The sequence below is a fragment of the Ailuropoda melanoleuca genome, chromosome 1 (assembly GCF_002007445.2).
Source record: "Ailuropoda melanoleuca isolate Jingjing chromosome 1, ASM200744v2, whole genome shotgun sequence".
Classification (NCBI taxonomy): Eukaryota; Metazoa; Chordata; class Mammalia; order Carnivora; family Ursidae; genus Ailuropoda; species Ailuropoda melanoleuca.
The window spans coordinates 69,186,261-69,205,017 of record NC_048218.1 but is presented as its reverse complement, the minus strand read 5'-3'; the positions used below and the strand labels follow the sequence as shown (position 1 = coordinate 69,205,017).

Genomic DNA, 18,757 nt, shown 5'->3' with positions numbered 1-18,757 from the left:
CCCACCCTTTATTTTGTAAAGCTTTATTGGAACACAGCTGAGCTTGCTTGTTTATGGATTGTTCCTGGCTGCTGTTGCACTGCATGGCAGAGTTAAGTAGTTGTGACAAGGACCATATGACTTGCAAAGACTAAAATAACTTGTTATCTGGCCCTTCACTGAGAAAGTTTGCTGACCCCTGTTTCACGGCAAGATTGAAACTGCTTTCCACTATGGAGGGTCTGTGGAGTGTTCTGACCTCAGCTATGGACTTTCACATATGCCATACCTTCCAAGCAAGCACCATTTATTTGTCCTCATCCAGAGAACATTCTTACATTCCTTTTATTGCTGTTCTCTTTGATTTCATTTGTCCTATTGTTCTTCTCGTGCCCTGCCTTCTCCAGCCTGTCATCAATGGCTACCGAAATAAGTCTACCTTCTCTGTGAACCGAGGTCCAGATGGCAATCCAAAGACTGTGGGTTACTACCTGGGAACTTGGAGAGGTCAGTTGAAGGCCATAACTAGTACAAATAGCAAACCAAGGGCTAAGAGGAGAGGGAAGGTGCAGGAATGGTGTCAGTGGGGGTGGAGAGGAGTGGAATGGCAACCTTGAAGGAGAAGGATGAAGTCTTTGATGCAGAACATGATCACAAAGTTAATTTTGGATGCTTTTTGGTGGGTAGTCATTGTCACTTAGTACTAGGAATCACAACCTTTACCCTTTCTTCCTCTAAAAGTCATATGCCTGAGCCCCAGTTATCACTTAGTAAATGTTAATGTTGTTGCCACTGCCCACTCACCATTGTCATCATCATCATTTTATGCTCCTTTTCCAAACTGGGAGCAATCTCCTCTTTATTAGAGAGTCACCTTTTCTATTTAATATCTCCATATCCCTGAAAGCTGGAGCCTTCTGTGATAAATCTGCCTTAAAGTAACTGGTAGAGGGGGTGAGTAGTGGTGGGGGAGATCACAGTGGCATATTTCTGAGACTTAATTCCAGTACCCATTCCCGGATTCCATTCCTGAACTTCCCATTTGCCCATTTTCAATAAATCCACTTGAAACACCATCATTTTATATTAGTCACACTGTTTAATACCCATATGCCTTAAACTAGAGTTCATTAGGGCAGGCACTTGGCTTCCCCCCTGCTTGTGTGCTGAATTAAATGACTATATGACATCAGTGTTCTATTATTCGGTAACAAAAACAAAACCCATTACATTTTATTTCCCTCTTGAAATCTGAACAGAAAACAGACGTTGTCATATTGGTGCATTTGTGGCATGAGAGAAAATATTGCAGACTAGCTCTATTAAGAATCAGCTTCATAATGGCTAGACCAGGAAACAGGTTATCTCTGTAAAATGGCCTTGAGTTTGAATTAGGTACTTCTTCAGATCTGCGTATGCCTCTCTGAGGGAGGGGATTTGAATGGCCAGACATTTCTAAATAATCTTTCATCAAGGAAACCATGTAAATCAAATTCATTTTCTTTCTTTAGACAGAAGCATCGTCTGTGTATGGTCTAACCATCTGAAAAACATCCCTGAGAAACACAATCAAGTGGCACAGGTAATGAGAAACAAGGGCTGGTTGAAGATAACCCTAGGCATTGCAGTCTGTGACAGTAGTGTCCCTGACATTTTAATAATAGAGTGGCCTCTGGTGCGACAGGGAAGGAGGTGCTCTGTTCTGAGAGCATACCTTGTAACATGGAGAGAACATAGCTAGTGTTTCATTTCAGGGAGGGTGGAGAGCAGGAGAGAGAACTTTATCCATTATTGCACATATCAGGCATCCGAAGAATTTAATAGGAAGGAAGTATTAGGAAAAAGAGGTACCAGTGAGGGCAGTCTCACAGGTGACAAGTGTCTGAAATATTTGGAAGGCTAGTGTTTTCGGCAGAACAGAACTGAGAAATACCATGGGAAATGTAAGTGGTAAGGCATCTACATCGTGAGGTTGGCCTCTAAGACATTTTTATATCCTTCTCTTTTTACGCACCTACTATTTATTGAGTGCCTACTATGCGTTGGGTACTGTGCCAGGTGCTGGGGATCCAGTGATGACTCAAATAGGCATGGTACCTGCCCTTGTGGAACTTAAAAAAACAAGTCAAAAGCCTTCCTCATGAGGACTGAACAGGACTCCCAACTGACACTCTTACTCCCTGTTGGTTCTTACCAGCACCCACCCTCCTAACGACTTAAGTTCCTGACACTTGGGTGGCGCCTTCTAACAGGACACATCTTGACCTCCAAGATTTCGCTGCTAGGATGCAGCTTTGTTTGTAGAATTGTTCTCCAGAAATCTTCCTATATGGGCCTCATCAGTTTCTTCTCCCATTCTCTTCAGCGCCTTCTCTAAACCCTTCCGTCTCTTCAATTCCCTGCCCCATCACTTTTACCCTTGCCCTTAGATGATTGTGCCTCATTCTTCCCTAAAAAATTAAGGGCATCACATGAGAACTCTCTTAGCTTCTTCTCCTAACATCTACCAATTTCACTGAAATCTTATCCCTCCTTTCCTCCTATTTCAGTGAAAGAGGTGGTTGGTCTTCCCCCTGTCTAAGGCTATCCTTCCTTGAAACACCATCTTGGACTCATCTCTTCCCTCTTCTAGATCCTTGCTCCTTTATTACATACCCTCTTTTTCCTATTTTTGTACCTCCTTCCCTATGACTTCTGTTGGCTCTTTTTGGTTCATAAACATATTAAATACCTCCCATTTTTAAAAAAATCTCATGGTTCTTCTGCCCTTAACACTCCATAGAAATTGATCTTGTCAAAGTCATCAGTGACCTCTATTTTGCCAAATCCAATGGAAACTTTCCCTGACTTACTCAACTTTTCTCTGCCTTTGACACCACTTATTTTTCTTATTTCCCTTCTTGAAATATTTTCTTTGTTTGATTTATGTGATTCTTTTCTGTGATGGTTTATCCTCCTGTCTTGCTGTCCACTTCCTAGTCTTTCCCATGGGATCTTTTTCTCCTCTCCTTTCTTACTGTAAGTATTGATATCCCCCAGGACTCTGTCCTTGGCCTTCTTTTCAAATTCATTAATGGGAGATTGCACCCAGGTAGAGTTGTAGGTGAAATGACCATCTACAAATTGATAACTCCTAAACTTATATTTGCATTCTGGTTCCCTCTTGAGCTTTAGGAGGTGCATTTCTAAAAGGCTACTGAACTTCCTCACTTAGCTGGCCTGCGGAGGTCTTCAAATCAGCATTGCCCTAGATCAAGATTTCTCAGCTTCTGCACTACTGACGTTTTGGGTTGGATCACTTTTTGTTGTGTGGACCTGTTAGGTGCATTATAGGATGTTAGCAGCATCCCTGGTCTCTACCCACTAGATGCCATTAGTTGATTAGTTGTGACAACCAAAAATGTCTCCAGATGTCTCTTGGGGGGCACAGTTGCCTCCAGTTGAGAAAACTGCCCTAAACCAAATTTATCCTCTTCCCTTTCAGAATATGCTTCTTTTTTCTCACCTTAGTAAATGGTAGCACAGTGTACTAGAAACATGTCATCCTAGACTCCTCTGTCTTGATCCCCACTTTCCTCCTCAGCCATATCTAATCAGTCTCCAAGTCCTGTTAGTTTTCCTTTCTAAAAAATCTAAAATTCTGTTTTCTCCACCGTTACCACCACCATCACCAACACTCGATTCCAAGCTACCATCTTCCCTTGCCTAAACTACAATAACCTCCAAACTGGTCTCACTAGTTCCAGCCCCTTACTTTGGTTTATTCTCTCTACTGCATCCAAAGGCGTCCTTAAAATGCAAATAAGATCATACCGCAATCTTGCTTAAAATTCTTCAGCATTACCCAGTAGTTTTTAGAATAAAGCTTCAGTTTGTTATCTTTGCACTGCCAGATCTTTACCAGAAGGTCCCTAGCCTCATCTTCTGCCACATCCTCACCTGCTTTCCCTCTTTCCATTCGTATGGAACTCAAGTTATCCTGTCAAGCTATCTCACTCCTGCCTAAGGCTGTCCTTTCTCCACAGTGCCCTCAATCTTCTCCCCTTAGCTTCTACTTATGTTCAAAGATTCATTTCAGGCATTAGATCCTGTAGAAAACCTTATCTGACTCCTCAGTCTGATAGGGATTCCCCTTTTCTGTACTCTAATCTCCCGTTGCTTACCTCCTATTGTTGCGCTCCTTACACCGCATTGCATTGTTGTGCATTGGTGTTTCCTGCAGGAGACTGCGGAGGTAGCAGCTGTGGATTATTTAATCTTGTAGCCCAGCACTTAGCATAGATTCATACACATGGCGGGTGCTCATCAAATGTTTGGTGAACCCAGGTTTCTAGCCCTTCCAGCTTCTGTTGGGCAAATTGTTTACCCTCCACATCTATCCAGAGGAATTCTTTCTCCCTGCAAAATTTGTCCTGGGACCTAAAATCCAATCCAGTAGGTACTCAAATACAGGCCAGATGCAAATAAAAATAATACCTTATGTATAGCCCTAGGTTGCTCTCACTTTTTTAATACCTTCATCTCTCTTTCCCTGTTCCTGGTCATGACATTCCATTCCATTACGATGATAAGATACCCTAGTTTGCCCTGATTTGAGGTTTTTTAATATCTACTCTTGATTCTTAAGTCAAAATATGAATTTTATAGGAGCTGACAGCTAGAGCACCAAGACCTAAGAATCAGTCTATAAATAAAATGCTATCAAAGAAATACAGGTACATAGTTTTAAAAGTCAAATAGTAGTAATAGGTTAGTAAGGAAAAATGATGCTCCTCTGTCCCGCCCTTCTTTGCTCTTGAGCCCTGCTTTCCAGAAACCACAGCATTTATTTTAGTTATTCTTCTGGTGTTCTGTATTTTTAAATAGTACATTATTCTGATGTATTTTGCTTTATCCAAGTTAGATATTATTTGTTGACTTCCAGTTATGGCATATAAGAATTTCTCTCCCTGGGCACCTGGGTGGCTCAGACGGTTAAGCATCTGCCTTTGGCTAGGGTCATGATCCCAGGGTCCTGGGATTGAGTCCCACATCAGGCTCCCTACTCAGCAGAGAGTCTGCTTCTTTCTCTCTCTCCCTCTGTTGTCCCCCCTGCTTGTGCGCTCTTGCTCTCTCTGCCAAATAAATAAATAAATAAATAAATAAATAAATAAATAAAATCTTTAAAAAATATTAAAAAAATTTCTCCCCCTTACTTTGTTTCTCTTCCCAAACTACCCTTCTTCTTCTATTTTTATTGCACAATTCTTGGTTAAATTAATATTTAGTGTTTCTATTGTTATGACTATGTAGATATTCATTCCTGAGCCAAGTACATATACTAAGATTTTGTTTTCCTTTATTGTACAAATTTTCCTGTCATTTTATATTGTGAAAAATTGCAAACATATAAAAGTAGAGAATGGTGTAACGAACCCCATATACCCATTCCCCAGGTTCAAAAACTATCAGTATTTGTCCAATCTTACTTTACCTATACTCTCACCCATCCCACATTTCGCCAACCCATTTGGATTAGTTTGAGGCAAATTCCAGACATTATATCATATAAAATGTGAATATTTCAGTGTGAGTTCTAAAAGAACTTAATTTTTTAAACATAGCTTCATGCCATTATTATGTCCAGAAATAAACATTTGTCCCATAACATCGTCAAATATCCAGTAAGTGTTCAGGTTTGACACCTATGTATCACACAAATGGTTCGAGTTTTATGGGTGGTTTGTTCAAATCAGGATTCAAACAAGGTATACACATTGCATTTGATTGACATGTCTCTTCATTCTCTTTTAATTTGTAAATACCCTTCCCTCTTAATTTTTTTGTCCTTGCAATTTATTTTTTGAAGTTGGTTTTCCTGTGGAAATTCTTGTTCTGGATTTTGCTGATTGAATTCTCATGATGTTATTTAATGTTCTTCCTCTGTCCCCTGTATTTCCTATAAACTGGTAGATCCAGATGATTAGATTCAGATTTAACTTGAGGTGCGAATATTTTTAACGTGTATATTTCTGATGGGCTCTCTTTCGATGATGTTAAGATTGAACTGTGGATTCGGTGTCATCAGCCTGATCCACTCATTAAAAAATTTCCTGTCAGGTTTTCACCTAATGGTTTTTGCAGTCGTTGGTGATCATTGCCTAGTCTATCATGTCTTTGTTTATTAGCTAGGATTCTTCTAAAAATTACTTTTCCTTATAGCTATTTGGTTACCCTGATGTACTGATACAATCAAGACAGGGTAAATTGTTGGTTCACCCTGAAAAGATGATCAGTTAAATTTGTTTGTTTCAGTATCATTTTGAAATCATGGATTTTTAAGAAAGATTTTATTTATTTGAGAGAGAGAGAGTACAAGCTGGGGGGAGGAGCAGAAAGAGAGGGAGAAGCAGACTCCCCATTGAGCAGGGAGCCTGACATGGGGCTTGATCCCAGGACCCTCAGATCATGACCTGATCCAAAAGTAGACGCTTAACTGACTGAGCCACCTACATGCCCCAAAATCATGGATTTTTAACATACTTGATATGTTTTAGTCCACTGAATTTACTATTATTTTTTGGTACCTCAATTGTCCGTTTTTAGCCAATGAGAACTGCTTTAAGTTGTCTCAGCCCTAGGATGGCCCTAGTAGTTCTGGAATGATAAGGTATTCCTAGTACATCTAGTCTTTTCTTCCTGAGATTGGGAATCAGCCATTTCTTCAAGGAATCCTTGTCTCTTTTAGTGGGAAATGGTATTTGGAGGCACAGTATGGGAGCTAGAGGTGCTTACTTATACTGGGTTGGTAATACTTCAAGGCCTTTCTTCTTTTTAAATTTTTTTTAAAGATTTTATTTATTCATTTGACAGTGATAGAGACAGCCAACGAGAGAGGGAACACAGGCAGGGGGAATGGGAGAGGAAGAAGCAGGCTCCCAGCGGAGGAGCCCGATGTGGGGCTCGATCCCATGACTCTGGGATCACGACCTGAGCCCAAGGCAGATGCTTAATGACTGAGCCACCCAGGCACCCCTCAAGGCCTTTCTAGTAGACAGAGCCAAGGAATATTTTTTTAAAGAGAAAATATTAATTCATAGTGATATATTAAAATCAAATTTGGAATGACAGAACTTTGACTGAAATTCATTGATTTTTATATTTTATCTTTTGTCTTACAATGAAAATTTGAGTCCTGACATTAACATGATTATTTATTCTATCCTATATATCCTTATATGTATATGCTACTATATATATATATAGTAATTTCAGAACATGAGTACCAATATTACTACCAACAAGTGATAACTGAAAAGAGCTCAAGATTTATATCCAGTTCTTTTTGTCACATTATTGTGCCTCTTGAAATACTGCCTCTCTTTGTAGTTAAGCCACTAATTTGGGGTGCCTGGGTTAAATATCTAGCTCTTGATTTCGGCTCAGGTCATGATCTCACAGTCCTGGATCAAGCCCCGTGTTGGGCTCTGCCCTCAGTGCAGAGTCTTCTTGAGATTCTCTCCCTCTCCTTCTGTTTCCCCCCCCATACTTGCACTCTCTCTCTTTCTCTCTCTAAATGAATAAAATCGTTTAAAAAAAGCCACAGACTTGATACTTGATATACAAGTTCTTTTTTACTTTTTTCATTTTGCTCACTTTCAAATTTTGGGGATTTTTTTCATTTTGATTAAATTTTGTTTTACAAATTTGTTAAATATTTACATGGTTCCAAAGTAAAATCTACAAAATAAAGGTACCTTTAGAGTGGTCTAGCTTTCATCTCTTTCCCTTCTACCCAATTCCCTCCCTCCTTCTATAAGTAACCAGTTTTGGTTTTGCTTATTTTTTTTAAAGTAAGCTTTTCTTAGCTAAATGGTAGCTTAATATGTACCCTATTTTGCACCTGGTTTTTCTCCTAACGATTTTTTAAAGATTTTATTGTTAAGTAATCTTTACACCCCATGTGGGGCTCGAACCCACAATCCTGAGATCAAGAGTTGTGCACTCTATTGACGAGCCAGCCAGATGCCCCTGCACCTGTTTTTTTTCACATAATATTGCACTTCATTCTTTTTAAAGATTTTATTTTTTTTTGTTTGAGAGAGTGAGAGAGAGAGAGAGCACACCCAAGAGGGGGAGGGGCAGAGGGCGAGGAGAAGCAGACTCTCTATTGCTCAGCAGGGAGCCCAATGCGGGGCTCAATCCAGGGACTCTGGGATCATTACCTGAGCCAAAGCCAGATGCTTAACCGACTGAGCCACCCAGGTGCCCCTGCACTTCATTTTTTTTTTTATAGCTGCATAGTCCTATTTGGTGTGATGGATTTTTATAACTTTTTATTGGCATGGATAACTACCTCATTTTTCCATTGGTTTAGTTTCCTATGAACCTATTGCTAATTTTTTCCCCAAGTACTCTTAGAACTCCGTCAAACATTCATCTGCATTCTCCATATGCTCAACAACTTGAGTTCAGTTTTTTCCCTGAAGACCTTTTTCTTGGAATCTTCGGTCCTAGACTCCCAAGACCTTCTGCATGGCTATTATCCCAGGACTCCTTTTGCTGCTCTCCTGTCTTCCTTTTTCTGGTTTACACTCCCGCTTGGCTGGAGTACAACCTCCATTAGCTTCCTGAGGCAGGGTGCCTTAGGAGGTAAAGTTTTACAGTCTTTTCATGTCTATAAATGTCTTTTCTTCCCTGCCATATGACTGAAACTTTTTCTAGATTTCTAGATTTGAGTTTGAATAATTTGCCTTTATAAATTTGAAGATACTGTTTTATTGTCATCTGGCTGCCAGTGTTGTGTGAGTCTAAATGCTACTTCAAGTCCTGATCCTTTGTAGGTAATTTCGCTCCTCTTTTTCTCTAGAAGCTTTTAGGGAATTTCTTTCTCTCTGAAACTTCATGACCCAGTGGGCCTTTTTTTTTTCCCATTCGTTGTGGTGGATACAAATCGGGACTTGTCAATCTGGAAGCGAATACTTGCAGATGTGGGAAATTTTCCTGTATTATTTCTTACCTCCTTTCCCTCATTTTCTATATTTTCTTTATATCTCCAGTTATTTGAATTTAGGACCTCATGGATTGAATCTATAATCTGCTACTCATTCCTCTCCTATTTTCCATCTCTGCCTTTTTGTTTTCCTTTCTGTGAAATTCTCTTGATATAAAGGCTAACATCTTTATTGAAATTTTTTCTACTATCCTTTTTTTTTAAAGATTTTATTTATTTATTTATTTATTAGACAGAGACAGCCAGCGAGAGAGGGAACACAAGCAGGGGGAGTGGGAGAGGAAGAAGCAGGCTCCTAGCGGAGGAGCCTGATGTGGGGCTCAATCCCAGAACGCTGGGATCACACCCTGAGCCAAAGGCAGATGCTTAACAACTACACCACCCAGGTGCCCCTTTTCCTACTATCCTACTTTTAATTTTCAAAAGATTTTTCTTGTTCTCTAATCCTTTTGTATAATACCTTATTCTTTTTTTAGTAATATAATTAAGTAATGTAGTGTGTGTGTATGCATGTTCTCTGTTCTTTGAATTGTCTCTTCCTTCAGGAGTTTTTTTTTCCTGTTCTGTCATTGTCTTTCACAATGGAAACTTTAACTAAATAGCTGGTGATACTTGACTATTCATATTTAAGAGTGAGGCAGTTCAGCTTGAGTGGGTTTGTTGATTCTTGGCTTTACTGCTGGTGATTACCTCAGGGTGTCCCCTATATGTTTGTCTCAGGAGATCTTTACTTTGGAGTTATTCAGTTTCTTGAGAGAATTATCTCCAAGTTTCTTGCCTGGCTGCTGGCCCTTTAGAATTGAGGTGTGGAAAAGGGGGTGGGATTCCTACCATTTAAAATGCAGATTTACGTGGAATCTTCCTGTTTCCACCCCTCTGTCGCTATAACAGCGCATGGTATCTCCAAATCGAGAGCTTTTATGGGTTCATTTTCTCCTGAGAAAAAGGTCTGAAGTCTCTTGCTACAGGAAGATGGATGTTCTTGGTAGGATGAGGACATTTACCAGTTTGGTGTCTAGACTTTCAGTCACACCCTGTTTTTTTTTTAAAGATTTTATTTATTTATTTGAGAGACAGAGAGAGCACAAGCAGAGGGAGGAGCAGAGGGAGAGGGACAAGCAGACTCCATGCTGAGCACGAAGCCCCATATAGGGCTCCATCTCAGGACCCTGAGATCATAACCTGAGCCGAAATCAAGAGACTGAGGCTCGATCCACTGAGCCACCCAGGCACCCCCCATACCCTCTTTTAAGCCTTGTGCCTTACTTGCACCTTCAGGTTTGAGCCTTCCTATGGATGTATGGAGCAGATAAGCTTCATTTCTCATCAGGTCCCCCTTTGTAGGCAATCCGGATGTAGTTTCCTTCATCTTGCTTCAGTTGTCACTTCAGTCTGCTTTCCATTTTCTAAGACTTTAATTTGCTCTTGTCTACTCTATCATTATTTTTGTTCTTCCTTTCATTTATTAATTCAACAAGTACTATTGAGTACCTACAAGTACCGAGCACTACTGTTCTTGGTGCTTAGGATATAATAATGAAGAAAATGTCCCTTCCCTTGTAAAACTTACATTTTAGTCAGGGAGATAGATTTTTAAAATACATAACAAAGTAAATTGTGTGGTATGTTTGAAGGTAATAAGTGTGGCTATGGTCTGAATGTTTGTGTCACCCCAAATTTCATATGTTGAAATCCTAACACCCAAGGTGATAGTATTAGGAGGTGGAGCCTTTAGGGGGTGATTAGATCATGAGGGCAGAGCCCTTATGATTAGGATTAGTGCTCTTATGAAAGAGACCCCAGAAGGCTAGCTCGTCCTTTCCTCCATGTGAGGTTACAGTGAAAAGATGGTTGCCAGGGAGGACACAGATATTTTTTATTTTTTTAATTTAAATTCAATTAACTTATAGTGTAATATTAGTTTCAGGTAGAGTTCAGTGATGCAAGAGTCTTACATAACACCCAGTGCTCATTACATCATGTGCTCTCCTTAATGCCCATCACCCAGTTACCCCATCCCCCACCTACCTCCCCTCCAGCAACCCTCAGTTTGATTCCTGTGATTAAGAGTCTCTTATGATTTGTCTTCCTCTCTGATTTCATCCTGTTTTATTTTCCCTCCCTTCCCCTATGTTCATCTGTTTTGTTTCTTAAATTCCACATATGAGTGAGATCATAAGGTAATTGTCTTTCTCTGACTTATTTCACTTAGCATAATACCCTCTAGTTCCATCCATGGTGTTTCAGATGGCAAGATTTCAGTTTCTGATGGCTGATAGTATTCCATTGTATATATACACCACATCTTTATCCATTCATCTGTCAATGGACATCGGCACTCTTTCCATAGTTTCACTGTTGTGGGACACTGCTGCTATAAACATTGAGGCGCAGGTGCCCCTTCAGATCACTACATTTGTATCTTTGGGGTAAATACCCAGTACTGCAATTGCTGGGTCACAGAGTAGCTCTATTTTCAACTTTCTGAGGACCCTCCATACTGTTTTCCAGAGTAGCTGCACCAGCTTACATTCCCACCAACGGTGTAAGAGGGTCCCCTTTCTCTGGATCCTCGCCAACATCTGTTGTTTCCTAACTTGTTAATTGTAGCCATTCTTACTGGTGTGAGGCGGTATCTCATTGTGGTTTTGATTTGTATTTCCCTGATGCCAAGTGATGTGGAGCAGTTTTTCATGTGTCTGTTGGCCATTTGTATGTCTTCTCTGGAGAGATGTCTTTTCACGTTTTCTGTCAGTTTCTTGATTGGATTCTTTGTTCTTTGGGTGTTGAGTTTAATAAGTTCTTTATAGATTTTGGATACTAGCCCTTTATCTGATAAGACATTTGCAAATATCTTCTCCCGTTCTGTCAGTTGTCTTTTGGTTTTGTTGACTGTTTCCTTTGCTAGGCAAAAGCTTTTTATCTTGGTGATTCCCAATAGTTCATTTTTGCCTTTGTTTCCCTTGCCTTTGAAGACATGTCTAGCAAGAAGTTGCTGTGGCTGAGGTCAAAGAGGTTGTTGCCGCCTGTGTTCTCCTCTAGGATTTTGATGGATTCCTGTCTCACATTTAGGTCTTTTATTCATTTTGAGTTTATTTTTGTGTATGGTGTAAAGAAATGGTCCAGTTTCATCTGCATGTGTCTTTCCAGTTTTCCCAGCACCATTTTTTGAAGAGACTGTCTTTTTTCCATTGGATATTTTTTCCTTTGTGGAAGATTAGTTGAGCATAGAGTTGAGGGTCCATTTCTGGGTTCTCGATTCTGTTCCATTGATATATGTGTCTATTTTTGTGCCAGTACTGTACTGTCTTGATGATTACAGCTTTCTAATGCAGCTTGAAGTCCAGAATTGTGATGCCTCCAGCTTTGGTTTTCTTTTTCAACATTCCTTTGGCTATTCAGGGTCTTTTCTGGTTCCATACAAATTTTGGGGTTATTTATTCCAGCTCGGTGAAAAACGTTGATGATATTTTGATAAGGATTGTATTGAATGTATAGATTGCTCTAGGTAGCATAGACATTTTAACAATATTTGTTCTTCCAATCTATGAACATGGAATGTTTTTCCATTTCTTTGTGTCTTCCTCGGTTTCTTTCATGAGCGTTCTATAGTTTTCTGAGTACAGATCCTTTACCTCTTTGGTTAGGTTTATTCCTAGGTATCATGGTTTTTGGTGCAATTGTAAATGAGATTCATTCCTTAATTTCTCTTTCTTTTGTCTCATTGTTAGTGTATAGAAACGCAACTGATTTCTGTGCATTATCATTATTATTATTATTATTATTATTAATATCCTGCCACATTGGTGAATTCCTGTATGAGTTCTAGCAATTTTGGGGTGGAGTCTTTTGGGTCTTCCACATAGAGTATCATGTCATCTGCCAAGGGTGAGAGTTTGACTTCTTCTTTGACAATTTGGATGCCTTTTATTTCTTTTGTTGTCTGAGGCTAGGACTTCTAGTATATGTTGAAGAACAGTGGTAAGAGTGGACATCCCTGACATTTTTCTGACCTTAGGGGAAAAGCTCTCAGTTTTTCCCCATTGAGGATGATATTTGCTGTAGGCTTTTTGTATATGGCTTTTATGATATCGAGGTATGTCCCTCTATCTCTACATTGTGGAGAGTTTTAATCAAGAAAGGATGCTGTATTTTGTCATCCCTCTGTCTCTTTATTGTGGAGAGTTTTAATCAAGAAAGGATGCTGTATTTTGTCAAATGCTTTTTCTGCAACAATTGAGAAGATCATATGGTTCTTGTCCTTTCTTTTATTAATGTGATGTATCACGTTGATTGATTTGCAGATGTTGAACCACCTTGTAGCCCAGGAATAAGTCCCACTTGGTCGTGTTGAATAATGTTTTTAATGTACTGTTGGATCCTGTTGACTAGTGTCTTGGTGAGAATTTTTGCATCCGTGTTCATCAGGGATATTGGTTTGTAAGTCTCCTTTTTGGTGGGGTCTTTGTCTTGTTTTGGGATCAAGGTAATGCTGGCCTCATAAAAGGAGTTTGGAAGTTTTCCTTCCATTTCTATTTTTTGAAACAGCTTCAGAAGAATAGGTATTAATTCTTCTTTGAATGTTTGGTAGAATTCCCCTTGGAAGCCATCTGGCCCTGGGCTCTTGTTTGTTGGGAGATGTTTGATTACTGCTTCAATTTCCTTGCTGGTTATGGGGCTTTTCAGGTTTTCTATTTCTTCCTGTTTCAGTTTTGATAGTTTATACATTTCTAGGAATGCATCCGTTTCTTCCAGATTGCCTAATTTGTTGGCATATAGTTGCTCATGATATATGTTATTAAGATTGTTTATATTTCTTCAGTGTTGCTTGTGATCTCTCTTCTCTCATTCATGATTTTATTAATTTGGGTCCTTTCTCTTTTCTTTTTGATAAATCTGGCCAGGGGTTTATCGATCTTATTAATTCTTTCAAAGAACTAGCTTCTAGTTTTGTTGATCTGTTCTACTGTTCTTTTGGTTTCTATTTCATTGATTTCTGCTCTAATCTTTCTTAATTCTCTTTTCCTGGGTTTAGGCTTTATTTGCTGTTCTTTTTTAGCTTCTTTAGGTTTAAGGTTAGGTTGTGTGTTTGAGACCTTTCTTGTTTCTTGAGAAAGACTTGTATTGCTATGTACATCCCTCTTAGGACTGCCTTTGCTGACTCCTTAAAGTTTTTTTTTTTTTTTTAAGATTTATTTATTTGACAGAGATAGAGACAGCCAGCGAGAGAGGGAACACAAGCAGGGGGAGTGGGAGAGGAAGAAGCAGGCTCATAGTGGAGGAGCCTGATGTGGGGCTCGATCCCACAACGCCGGGATCACGCCCTGAGCTGAAGGCAGACGCCCAACCGCTGTGCCACCCAGGCACCCCTGACTCCTTAAAGTTTTGAACAGTTGTGCTTTCATTTTCATTCGTTTCCATGAATTTTTAAAATTCTTTAATTTCCTGGTTGATCCATTCGTTCTTTAGCAGGATGCTCTTTAACCTCCATGCATTTGAGTTCTTTCCAAATTTACTCTTGTGATTGAGTTCAAGTTTCAAAGCATTGTGGTCTGGAAATATGCAGGGAATGAGAGGAAACAAATTCTTGTAAGTCACTGAATATGCCAGTGTCTTGATCTCGGACTTCCCAGCCTCCAGAACTGTGAGACATAAATTTCTGTTTGTAAGCCATCCAGTTTGCGGTATTTTTGATATAGGGGCCCAACCAGATTAAGACAAGTGCCATGGGAAAAGTACAGCAGAATCAGGAGGATAAGAAATTCTAGGATTGGGGAAAGCATGGGTTGTAATTTTGTTGTTGTTGTTCTAGAACATAAAAATATTAAGTTTATTTAGAGAAGAGGTAGGGAGTTAAATTATGATTCTACAAGTAACAAATTTTGTCAGTGTTTATCCTTTGAGGTGATAAAAATATGGAATGTTTCATGAATTTGTATGTCCTTCTTGCCCAGGGGCCATGCTAATCTCAGTATCATTCCAATCTTGGTACGTGTGCTCCTGAAGTGAGCATGGGTTGTAATTTTAAATGGGGTCAAGGTAAGGTTAATGAAGAAGACAGTATTTGAATAAAGGACTGACTCTCAACTGGGGGGAAGTTTTGCCTTGCATGGGACATTTGGCAATGTCTGGAGACATTTTTGGTTGTTATCAGTGGGAGATCATTGGGCAGTGCTAGTGGCGTCTAGTGGATAGAGGCCAGAGATGCTGTTAAACATCCTCCAGCATATGGGGCAGGTCCCCACAACAACGAATTAGACAGCCCAAAACATCAGTAGTGCTGCGGTTGAGAAACCTTGCATTTAAAACTTAGAGGCAGTGAGGGTGTCGGCTATGTAGAGGTCTGAGGGAGGAGCTTTCTAGGAAAAGAGAAAACCCATCCAAAGATGGGAATGTGACAGGCTTTTTAGAGGAACTGAAAGTAGGCCCAGAAGTGTAGGACATGGGGTAAGATGGTGAATGAGGGCAAGGTTATGTAGTGCCTTGGAGGTCATTGTAGGGACTTTGGCTTTTATTCTGAGCCACTGGAGGTTTTGATGAGGGGGTGTCATGATATGATTTGGGTTTCACAGAATCACTCCGGCTGTTGTGTTGTGTATGGATTATTGGAGGGAAGGATAGAAGCAAGGAGAGACCAGTGGGGAAGCTGTTGCAGTAATCCAAGCGAGAGATGATACAGAGCAGTGATAGTAGCGGTGGAGATGGATATATGTTGAATAGCATAACAAGGAGGTCATCGGTGACCTTAACGTGAACCATTTTGGTGGAGTGGTGGGGACCTGATTCTAGTGGGTGAATAGAAGGAGAGGAGTGGGAGGCAGTGAATATATATACGGTTCTTTTGAGTTTTTCTACAAAGAGGAACAATGAAATGTAACAGTGGCTGGTAGAGAAAGTGGGGTCAGGAAGTTCCCTGTCTTTCTTAAAGGTGGGAGAGTAAGAACATGCTTATATGTTTATGGGAATGTTCCATTAGCAAGGCAGGAAAATGTTGGTGCAGGAGAAAGAGAAGGGAGAATTGGTGGAGTAATGAGCTTAAATAAGTTTGTGTCTTTTTTTCCCTCTATTTCATTTAAGGAGGATTTCTTTGAGAGAGAGAGAACGCAAGAGTGCACGTGTGCATGCAGGGGCAGGGAGGGGCCGAGGGAGAGGGAGAGAGAGAATCTTAAGCAGGCTCCATGCCCAACGCAGAGCCCAATGAGTGGCTCAATCACACGACCCTGAGATCATGACCTGAGCCAAAACCAAAAGTTGGATGCTTAACTGACTGGGCCATGCAGGCACCCCCATTTTAGTAGGATTTTTATGACGAATATTCTGTTATTTTAACCAGAAGGCCCTTTCACTCTTCATACTTAGGCATTGCCGTATGGGAATAGGTGTTTCAGCCTCCATTTTATAATTGAAGAGACCAAGTCTCAGTTCATACAGTGGAGGAGCTGTATTTCATATCTATTTACCATTATCTCTCAGGTCAGACTCAGTTTTTCAATTTCCCATCCTTCCAGGACCCCAGTGACCTTTGAATCTTGCTTCCAGAAAACATTGCTTTCCAACCAGCCAGTAGCCAACAATTGAACTGGTCTTTTTAAAAATCACCAACCTCAAAATTTGAAAAATATGTCCAGTGTAGTTAAGCATATCTTATATTGCATGTATGTGACAGTATAGCAAAAGTGATTAAGTGCAGCCTTAGTTGATTTTACCCTCTCAGGCAGCACTATTTTTTGGCATAACTTCCCCTTCCATGCATAATTCGGGGTTTGTTTGAAAATACAGTGGAACTAGAACACATGTATTATAAAAATGAAAGGACCTAGTAAATGAGACAGTGTGTCCTGTTGTGGTAGCCACTGGCTTATGTTTGAAATGTTTAGCTTTAAGGATTTTTGCTATCCCAACAACTAAATCAGGATTGCATCTGACTTGTACTCACAGGGAGGAAATGAAGCATTCAACTAAGCCATGGTATAGTTGGTACCTGGCTATATGAAGAAATATAGAAATGATGGGTTTATATCAGGACGTTATAATAAGAGTGGAATCATAGCAACCTAGTGCTATGTTAGGAATTGCTTCCAGGAGGAATTCACAGAAATAGAAGATTATTGAATTTCATACTGTGTATTGTACTTCATACTGTGTATAGAATAAATTGAGACTCCACATAGAAACACCTTTCCTGTTCATTCATTCATACTTTCTTTCAATAATAATTATTGAGCACCTATTATGTGCCAGACTAAGGATACAGCTGTAAGCCTTCATGGAGCTTAGTGTTTGAAATACAATGGATAATATTCCTCTGTGAGGTTGCAGGGCAGGGATCATGTTTCTTTTATCACTGCGTTAGTTTGCAAGAGCTGCCATAACAAAATACCAGAGACTGGGCAGCTTAAACAACAGAAATTTATTTCCTCAAAGTCTGGAGGCTGGAAGTCTAAGATTAGGGTGTCAGCAGGTTTGGTTTCTTCTGGGCTTCTCACCTTGCCTTGCAGATGGCCACTTTCTTACTATGTCTTTACATAGTCATTTCTCTGTGCACACCTGCATCCCTGGTGTCTTTCTGTGTGTCCAAATTTCCTCTTTGTGTAAGGACAACAGATTGGATTAGGGTCCATCCTAACTACCTCATTTTAACTTAATCACCTCTTTTTTTTAAAAAAAATATTTTATTTATTTGTTTACTTGAGAGAGAGTGAGAGTGAGAGAGCACATGCAGGGGGAGCAGCAGGCAAGGGGAGAAGGAGAAGTAGACTCCCCGCTGAGCAGAAAGCCTGATGTGGGGTTCGATCCCAGGACCCTGGGATCATGACCTGAGCCAAAGGCAGACGCTTCACCGACTGAGCCACCCAGGTGCCCCTTAATCACCTCTTTAAAGGCCCTGTTTCCAAATATAGTCACATCGTGAGGTGTTCGAGGTTAGGACTTCAACATGTGAATTTTAGGGGGACACATTTTAGCCCATAACCCTCTACTCTTTGGACCCCCAAAATTCATGTTCTTCTTTCATGCAAAATACATTCACCCCTTCCTAGCAGCCCCCAATTTTTTAAATTCTACACCCATCATGGGGCTTGAACTCATGACCCCAAGATCAAGAGTCATATGCGAGCCAGGCTCCCCTAGCAGCCCCAAATTTTTAACCCATTCCAACATCAACCCTAAATCCCAGGCCTTATCTGAATATCATCTAAATCAAGTGTGGATGAGACTCAAGGTATAATTCATCTTACGGCAAAAATCTTCAAGGGTGCCTGGGTGGCTCAGTCGGTTAAGTGTCTGCCTTCTGCTCAGGTCATGATCTCAGGGTCCTGGAATCGAGCCCCTCGTTGGGCGGCCTGCTCAGTGGGGAGCCCGCTTCTCCTCCTCCCTCTGCCCCCTCCACCCCTGCTCATGCTCTCTCTCTCTGAAATAAAATCTTTAAAAAATCTTCAGCTGTGAACCTGTGAAACCATACAAGTTATCTGCTTCCAAAGTATGTGGGACAGAAAATAGGGTGGACATTTCCTTCCAAAAGGGAGAAATTGGAAAGAAGAGAGGTATCATAGGTTCCAAGCAAGTTTGAAACCTAGCAGGGCAAATTCCATTCGATTTTAAGGCTCAGGAATTACCGTCTTTGGCTTGATGCTCTGTCCTTTGGCCCACTGGTGTGGCAGGCTCATGCTTCAGACCCTGGACATGGGCAGTTTGGCCCACTGAAACTGAGGCTACAGCCTTGCCCTCCTGGGGCCTGTCTCCTCTGGGCCTGTAGTGGCAGCTGCAGCCCTGATTGCCTTGGGGTCA

General features: G+C 40.5%; 2 protein-coding genes and 1 non-coding gene across 9 annotated transcripts in view; 2 read left to right on the top strand and 1 right to left on the bottom strand.

The window, feature by feature from the left end:
* The window catches only part of DLG1 (discs large MAGUK scaffold protein 1), a 1,062,265-nt gene that overhangs the window by 649,431 nt on the left and 394,077 nt on the right, over positions 1-18,757 (top strand). The gene's annotated exons all lie outside the window — the stretch shown is intronic.
* The window catches only part of TRMT2B (tRNA methyltransferase 2 homolog B), a gene marked incomplete at its 5' end in the record, with an annotated part of 45,366 nt that overhangs the window by 9,921 nt on the left and 16,688 nt on the right, over positions 1-18,757 (top strand). The window contains 2 exon segments of the mRNA XM_011236415.3: positions 387-486; positions 1,491-1,561. Of these exon segments, the coding sequence (XP_011234717.1) occupies positions 387-486; positions 1,491-1,561 (171 nt within the window).
* LOC117795480 lies at positions 14,881-14,984 on the bottom strand. The gene has a single exon (XR_004619522.1). It is a non-coding gene; the product is annotated as a U6 spliceosomal RNA (small nuclear RNA).